Here is a 23,548-nt window from a genome sequence, read left to right as displayed (position 1 = left end):
ATAGTTTAGTAAAACTAAGAAATTAAACGAATGTTTAAGACATAATAATACAGTTGATTAGCTACGTTCAATAAGTTTGTTTTTTAAATGGATTTCAGTAAAATAGACGATAAAATATTTAATAAAGTTTTCGCGTTATTAGCATTTTCAACGAATGTTATAGTCATACCTATAGAATCCTATAATTTCAGATATGTTAGACAGCAATAATAGCAGTAAACATTATAAATCCGAGGTGTTTCTAGGAAAGAATTTCTAAGCTCGATGTTAGCAAGCTACGAGCTTATATCGAGGGAATACTATATTTGTATTATATGTACCCACCAATATATACAAATTGCATGTTAAAATACTTACATTACTTTTAAGAAATTATTATCCACTCGAAACTGGAGGCAGATCAGTCATTTTGTCACAGAACATTTCTGTGACAAATTTCTAATTTCTCATTATCATAACTAAACTGTGGATGTTCATACATTTATGAAAATTTTAAACGTGAAAAAAATTACAAAATTCAAATATATAATACTTATTAAAGAATGTAACTATGAAAAGTAAAGTGCAAATTATAGCATTTGAAAGGCGAAGCTTTTTATTTTGGTTCCATTCCTGTAGTCATGTTTATGAAATTATGAAATTGCATAAAAATCCGCAGTCTAATTATAATTAAACCACGGAATAACATGATTAGTCACAAGAATCGGATCATCTTTGTTATTCTCTGGCCTGTATGCGCACTGACAATAAATTTCGTAAGTGAACTTGAAACATAGCACCTTGTTTTCCGTTGTTTGGGCAATTCTCAGGGTCGATCGTGATAAGTTATCAGCAACTTAAGCGAACTACGTACAATGGTAATGCTGCACCGTTGTGACAGTATGTATGTATGTGCAATTTATCTGCACCAGCACAGATTCGTAGCAAAAGGAAACATGTTTTTCCATAGGGATCGATGACGACTCGCAATTCAAAGCGTCAAAGTGATAAAAGTGTTTCGGCAAACCGTGAGATCTCCTTAGAAACGACAGCGCTCGCGTTATTGCACGATCGAAACGTTTCTGTTAGCGCTGAATTATTGACAGGGTATAATTATCCGTATCTGTTTCTAAAAATAAGCCAGTGGTATCGGGTACATGGTAGTCGACGTTCTTCTGTTTTGCAGTACCTGAAATTTCACCTCGAACCGTAAAGGAATTTCTCGCGCGTGTCGTTGAAACTGTTTATGATCTGAAATGTTTGCACATATGTACGTAGTTCGGTGAAACTGGTCGCGCAATTGCAGTGACGTTGTCTCGTAAGTACGGAGAATCTGGATAAGTGGAAAACGTGATTAAAAAGATTCCTTGTGCCCCGTGAGATGAATCGTAGGGACCAATCATGAGTAGTGATTCATCGTGGAAAACGATTAGAAAACTCCATTCGCAGAAAAAAGGTGGGAATTTCACGATATTTTTCCTATGAATCTCTTTTTAAAGTGAATAAGTTTCTACTTTTTTTTTTCATTTTCTTGTGAGTTTGAATTAGAAGTGCGAAATTATGAAAATAAATATTTTTCGTGACGCAAATTTATCGTCGCCATTCAGAAACATACACATTTGTGTTATATTTGCTGAAGGAAACTGTGTATTTTTAAGTCTCCGCGTTATTTACGCGCTTGGCAGGAATCTGAAAATTTTAACGGAAAGACAAATTATTGAACTAGATGAAAATTTGAAGTCGTTGAAAGTTCATATGCGCCACGTATATATAGTTAAACTAAATGTCTGTTAGTATTGATCTCTCTTTCAGAAGAAGCAGTCTCTTGGCACTCGAAATCGAGACTTTGGTCAAGTGCCAAGAACCCATTCGCGAAAATTCAGAAATTCGCCAAGGGAGTCGGAGCTTGACAGTTTTATACTTAGCTTCATTCAAGCATTAATATATTTCTATCATCGAAATGCTGTAGTTTTATCTGGTACAAGTGCTTTTAACAGAACAGCATCATTTCTATTAACTAATCTAAATAATTAAATAAGAAATAGGGATGAACGATGATAGCTTTTAATGAACGCCTTTAATGAACATATACCTATCCATTTCCATTTTATTAATACATGAAATTCCTACTCGTTAAAAAATATCGTTACTATTAGTTCATAAATTATTATTATTGAATACCAGAAAAAGATTATCAGAAATAAATAGTTATTCTAAATTTTTGTGATCCTTTTCTGTTGATTCTTAAGTTCGAATTATATTTCTGCATTTAGCTTAAATATAATTATTAACAATTCACTTAAATTTACAACATTGTAATATAAAAAATGAATAGAGCGATAATTGAATACTTTTATCGTTATCTTAAGGCTTAAGGAGTACTCAAAGCATTTGCATTGTGATACGAATCTTGAACTTCTATGTTGAACTTGTATCTTTATTTGAGCTTAATATTTGCTACGATACTTGTGCGTTAGCCATATGTACGTTTTATTCGCGTACCGCTCTGGAATGTGGGTCAAACGAGAGTACGCACGCCAATTACAAATATCATGTAGGACTCGTTCCATGTGTACGTGTGCCTACGTGTTGAAAATCACAGCAAATATTCGATTTCATCGTCATTTACATCGTCTAACGTTTCCATCGATTAACCAGACACTCGCTTCCTATGGATATTAATTTTAAGCATGTTTGCGTCAGAGTTCTGGTACATTTCCGACCGCTTAATTGGACATATATGTATACATATTGAGATTAAAAGCTATATACGTGAAGTTATGACAGATAGTACAACTGAGTAAATTATTTGATGTATAAAAATAACTGAAAAATACATGATAAAATTTCGTTATGTAGTACTTTATTTCCAAAAAATATTCAATTTGTAAAAGTTAGGTTAAGTTACAGGTCTCAAAATAGTATACATATGCTGAACATAGAAAATAGATTTCTAGTTAGTCTTTGCATTAGAATTGTTAATATATACGTAGAGGTGTAATAAGAAATGAGAGTATTTTAAGAAATTTAGAAAAAATTGAAAAAATTCATTTTTAGTTTATTCGAAAATATAGTCAAGGTTGGCACAACTCAATAAATTTCCCTATGTTCAAATACTTATGCAAACTTCCAAACTAAATAATCAAGTAGACAGCAAATATTTATGCGCTTATAGAAAATTTAAATATGCAAAAAATTTAGAATGCATATATCAAAAAGTATGCAAAATATCCAAAGTAAGATTCTGTTTCTTCAATTCTATTTATAGTAACATACATTTGCGTAAACATCTTTAACCTACTAATTGATCCGTTCCCAGGCCGAAGTGACTTCGCTTGTTGAATTTTTTTAAATTTGAATGTCAAAGCGCTCGATCGATACTTAACTTTTCATATTTAAAATAAATACAAATATTTTCGTTTTGAATATCAAAATGCATATAGTATAACAATGAAATAACATCATATATATGTCAATCTATAACAAATATAGTAAGAAACAATTCATTTTTTAAAATCAGATCCATGAATAGAAAAACGTCGAGATCTATTAACAAGATTGGGTGGCGTTTCACGTTCCCTTCATAACTGCTCCATGATCTCGCGCTTTAAGCTTTTTGCCAGAAAACGGTTGGTAGTGACGTGCGTGTGATACACGCGAGCGTATGGGTGCACGTATGGATTCTACGATGTCTACCAAGTGCCAACTGCACGCTACAGTCAGTGTATTCGATACTTGCGACCAGTCAACGTGGTCAGTGCCCTCTAAAGTACAAACTAGGCACGCCTTCCTCAGTTTGCAGTCTATCCCTCTCGAAACAATTTCTCACAGAATTTCCTGGACTTAAAGTGTCACTTCAATTTAACAAGACTCAGTGACATATATTTGTGCTTCGTGCGGTATTTCGGTTCTAAAAGTCGTGGTCAACGCTTTGATACGTCAGTGTTATACATATTTGTGAATCTCCCAAAGTTTCTGAAAACGTCGATCGTCTGTTTGTCGATAGGATTTTAACCCGTGCACGCGACGCTTAGTATGTTTCGTGTACTCTAAAATTCTACACTCTCATTGGCTGTTTGCAGTCATCTGCGAAGAGGGCTTTGTTCTCTGTGTTTACACGCGGCAGAAAAATTTGAATGGTCGAAGCTCCTGTTACTTTTCGTTTGTTATTACAGAGTTAAATGGCAATAGCCTTTTTTCATAATAATATATAGTTTCTTTCTTTGTAGTAAAGAGTCATAAGAAAAACGTCAACTCGTGGCTTCTCTCGCGATCCGTGATACATTCTCCAAAATTATCTGGTGTGTCATATCTTATCTATAGGCTGTCAGTATCTAAAGAGCATGTAAACAACGAGCTTCGGTCATCATTGGCACAGATTTTTCAAGATTTGAATTTCCAACTCGCAATAATTGTCCAATATGAAGTCTGTCTGATAAGAGAATACTTTTCGTAGTAACAGTTCTTTTCTAATTTAAAAGCATCGAATTCGCGATTCAATAAAAACACAGGCTCCTCTCGCGATCCTTGATACATTCTCTAAAATTATCTAGTGTGTCATCTCTCATCTATAAACTGCGAGAATCTAGAATGCGTAAACAACGACGATTTATCTTCAGCGGTAATCAAGGCGCAGATTTACAAGGATTTGGATGATGTCCAAGATGAGTCGCGATGATTCATGGAGCCAGGGATTTTTTTCTAAAAGCGGCCGTTTTCAACGCACTGACCTTGCCAACTGGGAACCACGCTTCTAAATACACGCGAAACAGTCTATTTTTAAACGCACGCGCGAAACCTGCGCGTTCAGTCGATCCGACAGGGGCTCGAGAAACGTATAGGCCGTGTCCCAAGAGAAGTCTCGTGGAAAGTATTGTTCCTAATGCGTTCCGCGGGACATCTTGCGCGACACGAACAGCACGTAGCGTGCTGCGCAAAAAAATGAGGCTAACCTCGGTCGTCACGTTTGTTCTGTCGGAAAGCCAAAACACTTTGTTGTGACTAGACTCTGCGCGTGCGTGCACGTGCCTGCGTGTATTAGTTGACACTAATTAGTTAGGTATATGTGTATTGCTTGGCAGCGCGAGCAAAAAAGTTCGCTGCACCTACTAGCACAGCTGGCGTTGCCTCTTTGACTCGCGTTGTTCCCCGCGCGTCGTGGCATTCTATTAATACTTCCCATCGAGTTTTGCGAACCTGTCGGTGGTCGCGGGTCAGGATAAGCCTATTGGTTTATCAGCTGTCAGTAGTATCGCCAAGAGGGCAGGTTAAATGTTTGATAGCCTGCCTTTCATATGTGTAATCAATGTTTTCACAGAGTACTTTAACCTTTTATGACCAAATGATTTTTTGAAACATATTTTTTATTTTTTATTTTTGTTAACTCATTAAGGCCTAAAGTTGCGTAAATGTATCATTTCATTTGCTATTCTTTTTTTCTTTTTTTTTTTTTTTAAGTTAACTTACATCATTAAATTCTGTATTTTTTCGTGTTACTATTATGAAAAGGGATCCCAAAAATTATTATATTTTTTTCGTGACTATTTCTCCTTTCTCTTTTAGCTTCTACAACGTTTTGGAAATTGAGAAAGTTGAAATATTTATAACACTAGAGTATACGAACTTTTTATAGGTTAAATTTTTTCTGTAATTCTTTTTTATTTAGTGGGAGCTATATAATGTCTATTAGCATAAAATGCTTTTCTGTCTGTGTAAAATAATGTATAAGGTGTATAATATATAGGACGTATATACTTATGTATTCACGCTTTTCAATCACATTGCATTTACGCAACTTCGGGCCTTATTGGGTTTACTAGCCTTCCATCACTTTAGATGGGATCGTAGAAAAAAATAAGTGGGACATACACGGTTCCATTAGTCACAAAAGGATTGAATAAATAAGAAATAAATGAGCATTTTAGTGACATAAGATGTATGAATAAGATATTATCTGTTACTAAGAATTGAATTTTGTTTGGCGGAAAAATACTATTAAATATTTGACAAAGTGCTTTCGATTAATTGTCACTGATATATTCTTATCGTGCAGGTACAAGTATACCACTTTATACTAATTGAATTTAGTCGTTTGCAATAATAAACTTACTTATTGTAATATCTATACATAATTTAATTTAGCTCAGTTGTTTACTCAGTAAGATTAATAATTTGGAAACATATCAGTATTTAGCAGATTAAAATAATGACATTATTTTTCAAAATTACGAAGATACAACTATACTTAACTGGTAGTACATAGATATCTTATCAATAGTTTGACAATCAATTTAGAATAATTATGTTTAATTCGTCATAGCATAGGCATAAAGGATTGCTGTTTTACTTGAATCGTGTTTTGATTTAATAAACCACTGTATTTATTTTATTTCGCAATGATTGCACGATATAGGCTTTGTTTGTGTCCCAATATTTAGCTAAAAGTTTATTGCTCTCTGAGAAAACTGAAGTCCCGATAAAATGTTATTGCAATTAGAAATAGTGATATTTGAAAAATACCATTTACATACGATATTCATCCCACTTTTTGAAATGATTCATTGTCGATTTAAGTGTGTATTTCCTATTTACATACTATGAACTCTTAACTATTGACACCCAGTTTTATTCTTGAGAATGCCACGTTGTAAACAGACGATCGACAGGTTCGAGTTACGAATGCGTAAAAATAGGTTAGTTTCCTATTAGAACCGTAAAAATGTTTCTAGACGCATAAACCTATTCGCGCGATGGTGCTGGGTAGTGACAATGAATACTTAACTGGATATAAGCGGAATTCCGTAACTGAATGGTTACAGAAAACGGAGCAGGCGAAACACGATGGTAATTTCCTCGTCTCAACGTATCTACATACATACGTCTATTTACTTGGAAATAGGAATCTAGCGAAAATACCGTGGACAATAAATTGCTCCTCGTGAAGCTTTATCTGCAATTCGCGTCAGGAATTTAAGCGGATGATGATACCTTTTTTCTTTTTTAAGTTAATTATGCAATATTTATATCCAATACTCGGATTTGAATATTATATGAATGAAAAAATTCCATTTGCAGTCGTACATTCCTTGAGCTTGAAGCCTTTCCCCCCCTCTTTTTTAACAATTTATATATTCTAGTTCAGAGGAATTGTTTTTAATTTTAGTTATATTAAAAGATAAATTGGATCCTGAAAGTAACATCTGTATAAGTTTGTAATGCATTTGCCTAACTCTTATAGGAGAGTAGTGCGATTTACTTCTACCTATTACACATATCTTGAACATTTGTTTTCTCAAGACTTTTCTTAAAAGGTTTGCGCCACGTTCTTTTATATTTCGGTGGTAAAACTTCAGCGATCACGTTTTATGTTACAGGAAGCGAAAGTCCAGTTTTTGGCTTGGAAGGTAGTGGAGCAGGTGCTGCTGGTGGAACCTCCTTAAGGATCGCAACACATGAATTGCCAAATGAGATATCAGCCCCCTACGAAGTTCCTCAATTTCCAATTGAGCAGATCGAGAAGAAGCTCCTGATACAGAGGCAATTGACTGTCAAGTAAGTAAAGTCGCCCATAACTTTCATCATTTTGTTGTTGGGAAAATATACATATTTCCAATGTTGAAAATAAATATTCACAGACGTTATAAAATGATTATTCGGCAATCATTGTCTTTTGAAATATATACATATATATATGAATTGATTCTTATCGTTAAGAATAATTAACTTTTCTATTCATGTTATTAACTAAAAATAAGCAATTATATCTACCTACCAATATGAAAAATATCAAATATCACAGATACAAAAATCAAATGTTGATTTTTCCACTTAAATTACTTTAACACTCGCAAAATTCTTAGCACCAATTAGCGAAAAGTGTCAATTTTATCATTAATCGCTTTTCAACTCATCCACTACTTCGAATCGTGCCAGTTATCTCAACTGTGTCAATAGTTCTACTAATCATTCTCATGTTCCACGAATTTCATATCATTGTACTTATACTATTCCCATCAAAGTCCACGCACAATTCAATGCATAAAATCACAAAGAATCTCCATATGCAAATGTTATCTGTCGACTCAGTTTGCAAATGATTCGTACAGAAAAATTGTGTTCCAAAAATATTCGTCGATGTTCAATAAATTTATAAAACCACAATTTCTTCGTGTAATATTTAAATTATATTGGCTCCAAAAGTCGTTTAAGATTATGCGTACATATTACGGGATAAACTAAACCCCGCTGCTCCAGGATTCATGAAAACTCAACGTTGGAACGAGGTCGCTCCTCTAACCCGCTGCAACTGTTACGTGGTAGATGCGGTGCTTTTTAAAGTATTGCCGAGGAAAATGAAAGAAAAATGTAAAAGTACGTTTTTAGCAGCTGCAGGCGTTAGTTATTTCATATTCGTGGCGCGGCATTAACACGATTCTTAGATCATTTTTCTCTATTGCACGCCCTCGAACTTTCTTCTACATTTTCCTGACCGCGTTCCGAGCGAAATGAAAAATCTCAACAAAATCCAATTAACATCTCTCCCTCTGTGCAAGTTATATTAATCAGTAACAGTTCGCCATAGAAACTGTCGCAGCAGTTGGGAAAAGAATTTGTAAAAAACAATTCAGGAAACTGTTTTAATTAACACGAACAGCGTGAAATAAAAGATCGAACTTATCTGAAACCAATTAAAGTCGCTAACAATCCATCCCAGTGGCTTTATGCGACGGTGGACGATTAATTGGAAAAAAAATTGTCTGTTGAATTTTGTATAGTAATACGAAATTGTTGATTCGTTTTTTATTTCAAAATTATAGAGGGAATATTTTTTGGGGGAATTTGAAGTTTTCTTTAGGTATGTAAATATTTGAGTCGGCTGCGCCTTTTGTTAGCGATTGTAACTCATGTTCCGTTGAAATCGCATAAATTACATGGCTGCGGGTAGATATCTAAACGTGGTCACAATTTACGGTCTCTTTTTAAGTGCCGCCTATAATTGGAATTATCAACGAAGAGTCGTGTACCTAATTTAGTTCTATTCTTGGTCACTTCACAGTTGTTAGTTCCATATCATGGTTCTTGATGTGCGTCGAGGAGCTCTCGAAATAAATTTTCCTGTTTCGCTCCATTTGCGATTATATACTATCGTTCAGATCTGGGCGTCGCACCAGTTCTACGATCGTTACTTGACTTATCAACGGATTATTTATTTGGCTGTTAAATCAGCTTTTACGACATTTAAAATTTTATTTCAAAATTCTTGGCATTATAGAAATATTAAGAAGATAAAGATTCTTTAACCCTATTATCCATAATTTCTTATCTCGAAATACAATAATTTTTCCCCTTTCTAAAGTGTGCTCCAAAATAAGAGAAAAAGAATTAAGAAATTGTTTTTCATTTTTTTTGTCTTTTCGTATTAAAAATATGTTGTGGTTCACAGATGCATCATTATGGATTTTAGAGTAGATTGAAGTAGTTAAGAATTTTTGAATTCGTTTCAAATATTTAATTAAAAATGGCTTTGTTTTACTTTGTATGGAGAAATTGTCTGTGAATATATTAATCCATCAATTTGGAAAGTTTTCTCTTTGACATTTGAAATAATTCCTATTTAAGCTTGATTATGCAAAACCCATTATACAGGCTGCTTTGATATGTCCCTTAAAATGATCATCGACGAAATCGTCTTATACAATAGAGGCCTATTCCGCATATAGTAAAGTACCGATCAATAATTCAACCCAGAACCTGTCTGACTAAACTCAGTGTTGTTTAGCGTAAAGTGACAGTTCATTTAAGAGTGCATATGTAATGTGTACATAATATGTGATATGCTTAAGATTTGTGCGATATTGATAGTGCTCCTGAATGTCATTCAAGATTACAAAAATATACTAAATTGTTCAAAATTAAGTAAGTTACTTTACATAGTTTTTAAAATAAATTATTATTTTCTTTGTTCCTGAATCTAATGCGAGTGTGAATGTTTTCCACAATTTTTTTGCAAATTTTCTGTGTTTAACCAAAACATATTTCTGTTTCATCTATTTATAATCTATTTTTAAGAAAAGAATCAGCAGTACTTTTTAATCTTAATATAATACATTTGTTATCGAAAGTTGCGTCTCTCTTCACTTGTAAATTTTAATTGAATTTGTAATTTTACTTGTAAAAGTATTTTTAGGTAACATTTTAACAGGGATAAATTTTGTGTGTTGAAGATTGTTTAAACGCTCGAAGTTAATCTGTGATGATAAAATTTCTCTTGTGTCAGTAGTTATATTATATTCTTGTAAATAACTACTTATATTTGAGTGAATGTGTTCTTGACATCTAGAGGAATGACCCTACAGTTAAAAGATAACTAACATTATTCGAAGTACAGAAACAAATCAAAGGTATGGAATAAAAAGTGTTCACATGAGTTTTCGTTTTATAAAAAATATCGTTTAAAGAAATTCTAATTTAATAGCACTTCAATAACGGATCTCTACTCATATTTCAGTTTCGAATCTGTGCAGAATTCACTGAAAAATCGTTCAGCGGTGTATATTCAAATAAACAATCATCGTATTTAGTACCTACGTATTTGTTTATTTTACTATAATTAGCAAAGTACTTTTTCAGACAAAAACGATCAGAAAAATGTGCTAAATTTAGAAAATTAATCAAATTTCAAGGGAATGAATGCTTTTTTGATACGATACGATAAATTTGGCAACAAAGGTAATTATTCCCGAATTTTATCGGCATCACTCATGTACAATCTCTTTTCCCTCAATTGTTTCAAAAACAGAGACAAGTGGAATATTTTAAATTCTCATAAAAATTCTCGTTCATAAATATATTGTTGATGTCTACTAGTTTTAGTACGTGACGTGTGTCTTCTCCTTTTTTATAGTATATTTTTCTGTAAAAAATAAAGTCCAGATGGGACATCCTGAATAATATTTCAAGGACTGAGACAAACATTATTATTCTTAAGCCGTATCAGTATATATTACGTTCTCTGCGCAATAGGGGTATATCTTTTCACAACACTTTTCCGTGATCTACATTTAGAGTAAATAGTAAACGTTTACGATAGCTGAAGTGGATGATATTAAAAGCGCAACGACAGGTTGCTACCGGGTGGAAATAGAATGTATTATTACAATGTCATCCTGTCTGGAGCAAATGTTATCATATTTAAAGCAAGCAAATATTATTTATTAGGATTTTCAATGTATAAGTTTGTTAATCTGAGTTGACGGAAATTTTTGGATTAAATTCAGCGGTGAAATTAGTCGCGTTTATTAACCTCAAGACCATAATTCACATACAATGAACAATAGGTACAATAAGGTACAATAAAATTACGTAGAACTATTTTTAGTGGCGAAGTACACTTCCCATTTACTCTTTGCCCTCTCTGACACGCCACAATGGCAAAAAGGTGGTGGAAGTGATCCGCCCACTGAAGCAACTCTACGCAATCTAATTCAATAGAAGTTTGCTATGATAATTCGTTATAACACACAGAATTTATACAGTAACGTATCTCTTTCGAACTTTTTATCCTTCTTTGGACTGTGGTACTTAATAATAGAAAAAAGTGTGATTTGAAATTGAAATTCATATTACATTTTGTAACATGGTTGTCATTTTCAGATAACAGTTATATAGAGGGATAAATTAGTTTTTATTTGATTATGTTGGCCTTATTCTTCTAAATTGAAGAATTTTCTACTTAAAATTCTACATAAGAATCATATCTTTTTTAATAGTTCTAACTTGTCTCAAACTTACTTTCTTATAGCCTGTAGAGACACATATTTTAGTTTAACAAATACTTCTATTTCCAGTTTAACTATGCTTGTTAAACGCACCTTCGGAATCCATGCTCGCTACATTTGCCACACCCCATAGATATAGACGATTAAATTTAATACTTTTTTAGTCTCTACATATTTAAAAATTCAAACGTAAAACATGATCGTTAACAAAATTTCTACCAACTTGAGTGGTCCCACCCCTGTTGAGGCAGCGATCCACTAAATACCACCGACTATTACGAATCGTCATCGACCAGCCATCAAAATTAATACTCACAGTCAATTGCGCTGTAATCACCAAATGGTCGATGTTATTTGGACTACGAATATAGTTACAAATCCATTCTCATATTCTAACATCATTTTCAATATTAATATTTCATATAATATTTAGTCAACAGAAGATGATAATTGTTTCCGAATTTAATAGATAGAGGTTATATTCAAATCCAGTCTTTTAAAATTATATAATCTGGGAAATTTCATTTTTATTTGTTTCTAGTTTAAAAGTCATTGAATGTGTTTGAACAAAACAGAATTGATATTTTGAGATTCCTTAGTTATGTGCTATTTTACATTGCGTAAAATGCTGGCCCATTTCTTGCCTGCACAGTGTGTTATTCTCTTTAAGGTCCTACTAGGCCCAAGGATATTCCAGCCCCTTGAAAGAGTGGCGCACAGTGATAGATTTTAAAGAAAGTATCACATTGTACGTGATATAAAATACTATATAACTAAAAACCTAAGTGTTTCCGAACCTATCCTCCAAAAATGTCCCACACATTTGGAAACACCCTACCATAGTCTACTCTAGTACTCTCCCTACTCACCAAAAAACAGCAAAACTGCGAGAGTCCGATTTTATACTTAATAGAAAGAATACACAGCATTCTGTGTCTCTGTCTATCCAGTGGAAAATCAGGCAAAATTGCTATTTTTCGTTCAGCATAGCTAGTACCAGAGTCTGCTGTGACCACCCTGTATATAACAAATACAAGACAAAATATAAAGCAGTGTTATTTGGTAATTATTTATGATTTATTTATTAGATGTAACTAAGGCATTAAATCCGTCATTTCTACGTTTGAAATTTGACCAGTGTCTGTCGATCGGTGACGATGGTTGAGCGTGACCGCTCCCTAAACCACTCCAAAAGCCTCGTGCTCGCTACTTTCTTCACACCCCGTACGCACATGCCGCAGGGAGAGAAGGGGTTGCTTCACCGCACCGACCCTCACGGGTCCTCCTGTTCAGTCGTCGTGCGACCGTCGACCCGATAAGACGGCTCTCGCGTTTCGCATAGTGCGTAGTTCTTGCTCGATTATTTCCAGTCCACGATCACTGGTCGCCCGCGGACCCGTCAGCCACGTATGATCCTCGATCGTCCCTCGATGCTCTCCGATCACCCCCAAACGAGGGTTCCCCAGACCAGGGTGCGTGTGAGTCGATGCGTATCGATCCATAGGAATCGCAATTCTCGAAAATCGCGTCGACCGTGTCGTCGCGGAATCGAAGGAGAAACGAGACCTCGTCGAGGGCAATGCCTTTCGATGTTGAAACTTTTGAATCGTCATCCTATCAGCTCTATTCACGATGACCTTTACTCCTCGAAAGGGTTGGCGACGACTTGAATATCCGTCAATCGTTATCCTTGGTCGATAATAAACGATGAACCCAACTTAGTTTCTGTCTACGAACACCTGCTGTGCCAGGTCGATCTCTTATGAAAGCTCACCAATGTTATTTGTGTTCCATGTATTGTAGTTTATGGGTTACCTAGTTGAGAAATGGTGTATAGACAATATTCACCACCAAGAGTTGCTGTTATTGGAAGATGATGATGATTCTGTTTGTCAGGGTCTTGTTTGTTCGTATCGTTTTGAATTCTGCACCCGTTAGACTGCAGAACCACTGTGCGTTGCTCGGAATTGCGGCAACGTATGGAAGGCAACGCAATGTTACGGATTTCTGTTCTATTTAATCCTCATTGATTTGTGGCACTGTCGCCTAAAGCTTTTTACTCCAAATAGGTTTATCTTTCTGTATAGGCATGTGGCGTGTTAAGAAGTAAGGGTTCATAATTCAGGGAGCAGGTACAGTACTCGCTGAACTGCGTAAGAAGTACTTGGTCGATGGTGTGTTTGGGGAATTAACCCTGTTCGAGTTGGGAACCGATTTCGCGTTTGTTGATATCGGCGATTGGTTTGTTCCTTGTCCTCGTGGTTCGTAAGCGAGTAGAGCAGTTTTATTTTCAACCGTGGATGGTTTTCCTGTGCTCTTTTATGTTCTTTTTATTTTCGTGGATATTTTGAATCGTAGGATCGTGTGTTTTGAAGAATCTCTCGTCTGTCCTTGGTAAATCGTTTCTACTAAAGGAAATAGTAGATAAAGTGCACAAGGGAACAAAATATGAAATATAGAAATTTTTAGGAATTCTTTGGTAAAAAAGTTGTTCGTTATTTGTCAAACGAATTCATCTTTTTAAACTCCTTTTGTCTGCGGATTTTTAGAATAGTTTTCAATAGCAGATTCCACTGGTATTTTTTAATTAATTTACTATGATACGAGGGTGAATCAAATATAAACGAACTTTTTCTCGTAATCTTTATTAAGTTATTATTTTTCAAATATATATATATATGTCATCTTTTTACATAGTTTCTGCTAACATTTAAGCACCTTTATCACTGGATTGGAAGTTATTTTCCAGTATCGTAAAAAGTAATAGGACGTGACTGAAGTCAATTGCACACGAAGTGTTCCACTTCATCATCTTCAAACCGTTCTCCTCCTAATGCTTCCTTAAGTGATCCAAACAATGATAATTACAGGACGATAAGTCAGGGCTATAAAAGGAGCATGTTCGATAGTTGTCCAGTGTATTTATGTTACCTTTTCTTGCGTTAGAGCGACGTGGAACCCATCATGCCGAAATTCTGTGAAACCTTAGTTCGTGCCGAATGATAAACTGCACATTACCATGGCTTATCGCAATTTTTTATAAACTTTGTCTATTGTTATTAGGCGATCACCTTCAATAAAGTCTTAAATTGCCCAAATGTTGTCTAGCGTGATGCTGGTTTTGGGACGACACGGATGTGTCAAGTTTCGTATGCCAGAACGTCCATCAGCAAACGTCTTATGCTACGTAAACACTTGTGTCTTTGACAACATTTCATTCTCAAGCTGTTTACGTAATTTTCGTAAAATCTTGATTGGTTTAACACTTAAATTAGTTAAAAATGTGATTATAATTCGTTGTGCAAAAGTATTAGATACTACTTGCTCCTTTTATTGTACTAGCTATTAAAGAAACAAATGTCTGACGATATTTCAATTTTAAACACTCATTTGTTTAGCAGTAGGGAAAAGTTCAGTCTGTATTTGACTGACCCTCGTATAATAGAGCTTTGAGAAAAAGTGATAATTTGTTTAATTATCTTTTGTTATAATTCTATAATCCTTATAATAAGAATTTACAATGTAGTAACTATAACAAGATATGAAAACTACAATTATTCAAGAATCATTTCTTTACACTTGCTTTCGATTTGTCACTGTACATTGCACTATAATGATAAAAGATGTGAATATTACATCTTATTAACCCAGATAATAAAAATGTTACCATATTTCATAATTAAAATTTTTACCATGTAGCAAAATGTTCTATACATCCAAAGATGAATTTTCGCAAAGGTCATAAACACGTCGCTGAAGAATTATTTGTTTTAAAGGTCAAAAACTCTGTCCCTAGCATTAACTATTCCAAAGTTCCACCTCTGAGAGTTATTTTCCCAGATACACTAAACGTTCCACTTCGACGAATTAATTTTAATATTAAAAATTCAACTCCCAAGGGTGAATTTCCCCCACCACATCTAACTACGTAACTCTTCCCTCATCGTCGGCACATCGAACACGAAATTCATTCCGAGTCCTTTCTTCGACGCTTCCATGCAGTACCATCAAACTACTTTCCCGCAGAATCGATCACATTGCTACTGTGTGATGCTCAACGTTGTGTACACGTGTTCGTTGAGTCACTAACCGTGCAGTGCGACTATACTGGGAATTTTGACTCATTCCGATAAAGTCTCGACTTTCAGCGTATCAGACTACTACTTTTTTTTTTTTTTTTTACTTCTATCGTCAAGAAATATGAAAAGCGAGGATAGCCTTCAATCTCGTATCCACTGATCGTAAATCGTAGAACATGCGTCTCGCGAGTGCTGACGAGGTCCAATCATGAAATGAGTTCTCGCTGTGGAGCCCGAATGACGAGGACGAGGAATCTTCTTGAATAGTCAAACGTGAAACAGAAAACTAATAGTGAAATAAACCATGATAAAACATGGTCTAAAGTAATCAATAAAACACTTATTAACAGTAGAAACGGGTGAACTTCGCTGGTGTTAAGAAACTGTTGCGAAAGTCGTTTTCGTAGTTGTTGTTGAACGTCTGTGATCGATCCTTTGAAGTTCGAAGTAAATCGAAGAGGAACAAAAGGAGCTGGGGTAGAAAGGGAGAAGATAAGGGATAAGACGATAGACGGGGGAGAAGAAAGTATCTTTATGAAGTGTCTCGTCTTTTCGGCGTTATTATCGTGTGCGCAAGAGGAGTAGAGAACGCGGAGGATCGTGTAACATGTTCGCTGGTGCGAACGAATCGAAACGATGGCTCAGGGATAATAGGATACTCCTGAGGTAAATCATACGCGCTAATAGCGATTGCTACCACTCCCTTGTAGATATAGCCTTTACTCGTTATAGTCTCGCAATTCGTTATCAGCGATCGACATATGCTTCTGAAATGAAATCGTATCCTAGTGATTCATATGTGCCAGATAAGGATCCCGAGATTTGGTGATGAAGAAAAATGTAGAAATACTAGAGCAACGAGCTGATAGCGAGTAAATCATACATTGCAAACTGTAGGTACAAGTTACGTTTTTCAAATATGCATACGAAAGTATTGGTAACGAAATGGGTAGTATTGTTTCAGGAAATGAAATGCAGAAATTCAAACGGATAAAATAGATTTGAAGTGTTCTTAAATTAAGAAGTTTGAAAGTGATTGAGAAGTGTAACATTTAAATATGTATTTAAAAATTCGAAAATTTGAATGATCTAAAAAATTCGAATTTTTGAATAAATATTTGAAAATTTGAAAATTTAAAATTATTTGCACTGACAAACAAAAAGAAGTATGTACTGTCACGCATAATTACAACGTGGAAAAAAATCGTAACTGTTACCTGGCAGCTCTGTATTACGTTTGAAAGTTATTAAATGAATGAACATAAAGAAATATATAAACTGTGCAAGTTATGATACGAATGTATGATGCAAAATTTTCAGTGGTGAATTTGTTTACAGTATTAAAAATTCTTCTGATTACCGATTACCAAAGCTATGTTATTAAATCTATAAATGTAACTACGCTATCGGAATTTGTTCTCAAGCATGAAGTCGTAATACATGATTACATTATCTCGTGTCTCGTTCGAAAAGAATCTTTGGCGATGTACTATAAGTTCTTTATATTCATGAAATGAACAGATTGTCACGTTAAAAGTCTTCTTATCGTCCTTTCGTTTGATTAAGCAATAATATGCATATGTTTGATATATGAATGATAAACGCTTTTACTAATAGTAATACAAATATCAGAGCCAGAATTATTAAATTTTAATTCGTCAAACAGGAATATGTGTTTATACACGTACCTACGTCTTATTTATATTCAGGATTTGTATCTTGATATTAATAAATTAATATAATTAAGTATTATATATTGCACAGAATATTAAGTATAATAAAAATACCTTATGTAAAAATGTGCTGTGAATATTAATATCGAGGTTGCAGCATATCGGGACATTAGAAAATGATTATTTAGCTAAAAGAGTCTTTTTTTATTTAGCTAAAGAAAGTCTTCCCTAAAAACGATAGTACATAAAATACAAATTCACAATACAAAACAAAAATATAATTTACACTGCTTTCCTTGATAATTACAGATTCATTGTCTTAACATTTTTTCTATAAGTTGTAAATAGTATATTCTCTATAATACCTATAGGGCTGTGATCATCCTCAAAAGTTCGCACTATGCTGTTGCATTCCACCCTTTACAAAAAGAACAAAAGAAAATTGACTGTCAAGGTCAGTTCCTCGGCCATGAACACGTTGAGCATAAGCTTCGTTTTTATGCCGTGTTTGCCTCTCCATTTAAAGAGGGAACTGTATGGCTGCAGATTTGCGCTTTGCAATTCTCAAAGACCAGGGAGGCGGAACGGGGAGGTGAGAGATAAAACAACGTGGTAGTGATGGGGATGACCCCTCATAGTGACCTTGAGAAACTGATTGATTCTGTCTCCGCTTTATAATAGTGATTCATGAATACAGATTGATATTTCAGGATATCTTTATGTTAAATCGGTCAGAACAGGATGAATTTTAATTTCTTATAAATAATAATTGATTAACGCCGACAATTTCTAAAGTAAGGAGCACATTTTTTTTTTAGTGAAATCAAATAATTTTGTATTTTTTCTGCTTGAAATATTTTACTTAAAATGAGTACTGACTCAACATATGTGGGTCAGGATAATTAGAACGATGATTTTTCAAGATGTATTTATTTATTTAGATTCGTACTGAATTCTCGTTTAAAAATATGTAGATCTTATTAATATTTGTATATCTTTCCTTTTTTTTATTTAAATTTTTAATAAATTATTACAATATTATTGGCAATTATTAGAAAATTGTTAGCAATAATTCTGTAAAATTTGTATGTTGAACTTCCTGAATGTAAAAGTGAATTAGTACCTTTTTAGTAATTATGAACGTGCTAAATATAATTTACTCGATCTTGTGACGAAATAAAGCCTCTGCGGCAAAATATTCAAGTGATGTTCCATTCTTGTGAGAAGGGATTTAAAAAAGTCAGAGAAGAGGAAATTTGCATAGACACCAAACCAGTTTTTTTACACTGCTATACATGCTGCATATCACTCATTATCCTTCTAATAAGAAACATATTGTTCGTTTAAATATTTCTCGTTACTTCGAGTAAAAAATCATGTTTAGGATACATTTTCAGAGCTGCCAAGGACTTGGAAGAACGTCGTAGCCACTATGAGCCTTCACTTGGACCCGGTGTACCAGATGACGTTGATCATCTTTTCAATCTCGAAGAAAATGACTTTGTGCCACACTTCCAAAGGGTTTCCATATCTGGGGAAGATACTTCTGGGGTATGTGTAATACTTAAATAGGAATTAAACGAATTGGGATTTAGACCAGCTATTTTTTCCATTAAACTGTAATATTGGTTTTTTAAATTTAAAAAGAAAAGAAAAATATTTTCAGGATTCTTTGAATAACACCTCTATTTAGGAATTTTAAAAATGCTTGATAAAGTGCTTTCTTATTCATTTTATGATGAGGTGTTACGTTCCGAATTCTGCCACAATTTATACAAATGTTTCATTCATGATGAAAGCATGTCTCGCTGACTCGCAGAAACGATGACACAACTAAAAAATTGCAAATTTTGTATTGAGTACGTTTTAAAAATACATAAAACGTACATAAAAATATATATATAATATGTATAAATATATGTATAATACATAAAAAACTTTTATTGGAACTTTTATTTTATGATTAATACACACTAAAAATTATTGAAATTTCTAAAAATTTCTTCATTCAAAATCATCAAGCATTTACCTATCTTTAATTGCAAATATAATAGAGACTAACTTTGGTTTTCTTCGTCTTCTAAAAACTGCTGATCCTCTAGATCAGCTGTGTAATGAATCAAATTCATGATTAAGCTCATACATAAAATCTGTGTTACGTAGTCGACTATGGCTTTTGTGTAATTTGTAAGAAGAAGCCAAAGAGTGCTGCATTACGTAGGAAACCCTTCTCAACAACCATCACCCTTTCGTCGTAACTACCTCCAAGTTCCATCATGCTATAAGAGGCTCTTTAATCTTCAAAGAGTTATCCTTTACAATCTTCGATAACCTTGTCGCATGTTTCATTTAACTTCAATAGAATGTTGTACGTAACGTAACTTTTAATACAAATAAATGTATCGCGAAGACGTGATTGGGTTTCATTGAAAACCTCGAAAATTGCTTTTCAGTTATGATCTAACTTTTGTTTCAGGTGCCCTTGGAAGATCTTCAGCAGGCGTCCCAGATGCTGGTTCAGGCATTAGCAATACGTGAAAAATACATGAACAATTCTAAGCAGAGCTTCCCTTCTATAACGTCACGATTTCTACGTAGCATCGATAAAAGGCCGATAAACAGTGACGATGAAGTTCAACACGATGACCGTAAAGCAATCGCAGGTATCTATCTCAGAGTCATAAAACAATGTATTGTAACATCTTAATGTCTAGTCATTTATAGAGATACTAAATTCCTGAATTGATTCCATTATATAATTTGTCTTCTCTGAAAGTGTTAAAAGTAGTAAGGAAATTTTTACTATAGTTAGATTTACTGGATATTTTAAAAACTTGAATTACAGAAATTCACTTATGTCGTAAAATCGAACGTTCTTCATCCTTCTTTTTCAATTTCGATTTTTCCTTCCTGTTGGTAAGGTGGAGCCTGTTTAAGTAGAGAAACGTCAACACCATGTGAAAACGAATTTATGGATATTCGATCTGATGCAGACATCGATGCTTTGATCAAAGATCCCTATTGGAAAGGTTCCTTCCCCTCCTTTTATTGTTGTCTTTAAATTCCAACTCCCTAAATTTTATTATTTTTCATATTTATTCATTTTCTTTGTAAAATAGGTGACTACAATTTTGCCTGTGCTTTTAAATTCGTCACCCATGATAAATCCATAAACTAATAATTAAAATTGCAACATACCATTAGTGTTCTAGGTGTCAAATAAGACTTTAAATTGCGACTCGATATGTTTACATTTATACAGCATATAAAATCAGCGTATAAAATCATGAAAAATTAGTTGAAGTTTCTAGAGCAAGAATAAATTGGAAAACTCCAAACGATATAATTGTGACTAGACTGTTATACCCGAAAAAAAATTAATTGAAGTGCAAAAGGTTAAACGTTAGCATGGCGAAATTGTGGTCACCTTAGTATGCATTTTTTTAAAAAATAATGAAATATAAATGCACAAAATTTTATTTAAAAATGTGTTAACGTATAGATCTATTAAATTTTACTATCAGATCACCCTGTGCATGCGCCTGCTTCTCGAGGGGATCCGTGGGAATGCGAATTTCCTCCAACGAAAAATTATAAAATCTCTCCTGTTAACGGAGTCTTCAACCTGTATGCCAGTGAAGAAGATTTGGCTAATGAGAAGCCACTTCCATACTCGTACCCCGATTTAGCAACTTTTGTCAGAGATATGAACCTTCTCTGCGCAATGATCGCCGATGGCCCATTAAAATCCTTTTGCTATAGAAGACTGAGCTACCTTTCGTCGAAATTCCAATTGCACGTATTGCTGAATGAGCTTAGAGAGCTTGCCAGTCAGAAAGCAGTTCCACATAGAGATTTTTATAACATCAGAAAGGTCAGGACAAGGTGCAGAAAAGAAAATACAGAATGGTGCTCGCTATAGCGCCTAAATTTTTACCCACTTTAACATCCTCTGCTATTCCCAGCAACTCTTGGAAACGGAGTTTCAGAGTGAGTTTAGAGCTCCATATTTAAGATAACTAAAAAGCAATTGAAGTCTACAAGATAGAACTTATATTTCTGACAGAGACAAATTGAATTAAAAGAACTATCTCTTTAAATAGCGAAATTACAATAAGGATTTATAACTTTGTATGTCGATATCTTCAAAAAAGAAATTTGTGATCTATCGTTTTTGTCTTACACTCAGAGATTTATTTTTATAACCTATCGGCCAGTCCAGCTATGATTTTGGACTGAAAACGTTAAAGCGGGCACCACTGTATTAAAATTTATAAAAAGAATTGTAACAGAAGATAGACATTGTCTTCCTTTCAGGTTGATACACATATTCACGCCGCATCTTGTATGAACCAAAAACACCTACTCAGGTTTATTAAAAAGACTTTAAAGAATCATGCAGACGAAATTGTTACGTGTTCGAAGAACGGTGAAACAATGACTCTTCGAGAGGTGTTTCAATCTATGAATTTGACCACTTACGATCTCAGTGTTGACATGTTAGATGTACATGCAGTAAGTATTTATTAAATAGTATAAAGTATTTCAAAAATTGCTGTATATTAGGTAACATATAGTAAATTCCAAAAAATGTCTTTATAAATTGAGTCTATGTATCGAATTTATTTTTAGGATAGAAATACCTTCCATAGATTTGATAAATTCAACGCAAAGTACAACCCAATCGGTGAGAGTCGACTTCGCGAAGTGTTCTTAAAGACAGACAATTATTTGAATGGTAAATTTTTCGCGAGTATAATTAAAGAAGTTGCCAGTGATTTAGAGGAGTCGAAGTACCAAAACGCGGAGTTACGTCTCTCAATTTATGGGAAAAATCCCGAAGAATGGGACAAATTAGCCAAATGGGCTATTCAGAGTGACGTTTATTCAGACAATGTGCGCTGGCTGATTCAAATTCCTCGACTTTAGTAAGTTTATTTCATATAAATTACATATATTTTTATCTGTAATTATTATTTGTTAATTGATAATCGTTATATACAGTGATATCTTCAAATTGAACAAATTGATGACAAACTTCCAAGAGATACTGAATAATATCTTTTTACCTCTCTTTGAGGTGACAAATGACCCCAATTCTCATCCAGAATTACATAAATTCCTTCAATATGTAAGTAATTTTAAATGCAAATTATTAGAAATACTTATAAGATTCGAATAAATAATTTCTTAACTATTGTTATAGGTGATAGGGTTTGATTCCGTCGATGACGAAAGTAAACCTGAAAATCCTTTATTTGATAAAGATGTTTATCCACCAGCAGAATGGGATGATATCGAAAATCCTCCCTATGGCTATTATCAATACTACACTTATGCAAATATGACTGTCTTGAATCATTTTAGAGCGTGAGTATTATATTTAATAATTAACATAGTATTTTGAGATAATTTTTTAATATGCAATACGCTCTATAGGGAACAAGGTTTCAACACTTTTGTTTTGAGACCTCACTGTGGCGAGGCTGGTCCTATTCAGCATCTTGTCTGTGGTTACATGATGGCAGAGAATATTTCTCACGGTCTTTTACTTCGAAAAGTTCCAGTACTGCAATACTTATATTACTTAGCGCAAATTGGAATCGCAATGTCACCACTCAGTAATAATTCTCTGTTCTTAAACTACCATCGTAATCCACTTCCAGAATATTTGGCAAGAGGATTATGCGTAAGTCTTTCTACGGACGATCCTCTACAATTTCATTTTACCAAGGTCAGTGTAATATAATTGTATGAATTTTTTAATGCGTATTATTTTACTGCAATGCAGTTACACACTGTCATAATATATCTAGACTACTATTTAGAGCAAGAATTATTTTTTATAGGAACCTTTAATGGAAGAATATAGCATCGCTGCACAAGTATGGAAACTTAGTTCGTGCGATATGTGTGAACTAGCACGTAACTCAGTACTTATGAGTGGTTTCCCTCACAAGGTATCGTATATTTAGATGAAAGAGACTTAACTCCGCAAAAAATCATCATAGGATCATGACTTTTCTTTTAAATTAACATT

The 23,548-nt window shown here is 33.9% G+C and overlaps 1 protein-coding gene across 7 annotated transcripts in view; it reads left to right on the top strand.

Annotated features, from left to right (window-relative positions):
- Window positions 1–23,548, top strand: part of Ampdeam (AMP deaminase) — a 32,159-nt gene that overhangs the window by 7,317 nt on the left and 1,294 nt on the right. For 4 of the 7 annotated variants that reach the window (XM_076378520.1, XM_076378518.1, XM_076378519.1 and 1 more), the window contains 10 exons: window positions 7,353–7,530; window positions 18,906–19,059; window positions 19,985–20,171; window positions 21,033–21,382; window positions 21,826–22,023; window positions 22,141–22,436; window positions 22,513–22,639; window positions 22,715–22,878; window positions 22,948–23,242; window positions 23,358–23,468. In XM_076378520.1, coding sequence (XP_076234635.1) covers window positions 7,353–7,530; window positions 18,906–19,059; window positions 19,985–20,171; window positions 21,033–21,382; window positions 21,826–22,023; window positions 22,141–22,436; window positions 22,513–22,639; window positions 22,715–22,878; window positions 22,948–23,242; window positions 23,358–23,468 — 2,060 coding nt within the window. Of the gene's footprint in view, window positions 1–3,736; window positions 3,918–6,426; window positions 6,823–7,352; window positions 7,531–15,524; window positions 16,502–18,905; window positions 19,060–19,984; window positions 20,172–21,032; window positions 21,383–21,825; window positions 22,024–22,140; window positions 22,437–22,512; window positions 22,640–22,714; window positions 22,879–22,947; window positions 23,243–23,357; window positions 23,469–23,548 lie in introns of those variants that run through there. The other 3 variants (XM_076378522.1, XM_076378521.1, XM_076378524.1) reach the window with 3 other exon arrangements.

The sequence above is a fragment of the Calliopsis andreniformis genome, chromosome 5 (genome assembly GCF_051401765.1).
Source record: "Calliopsis andreniformis isolate RMS-2024a chromosome 5, iyCalAndr_principal, whole genome shotgun sequence".
Lineage (NCBI taxonomy): Eukaryota > Metazoa > Arthropoda > Insecta > Hymenoptera > Andrenidae > Calliopsis > Calliopsis andreniformis.
The sequence above is the reverse complement of the archived record's forward strand: the minus strand, read 5'-3'. Positions and strand labels throughout refer to the sequence as shown.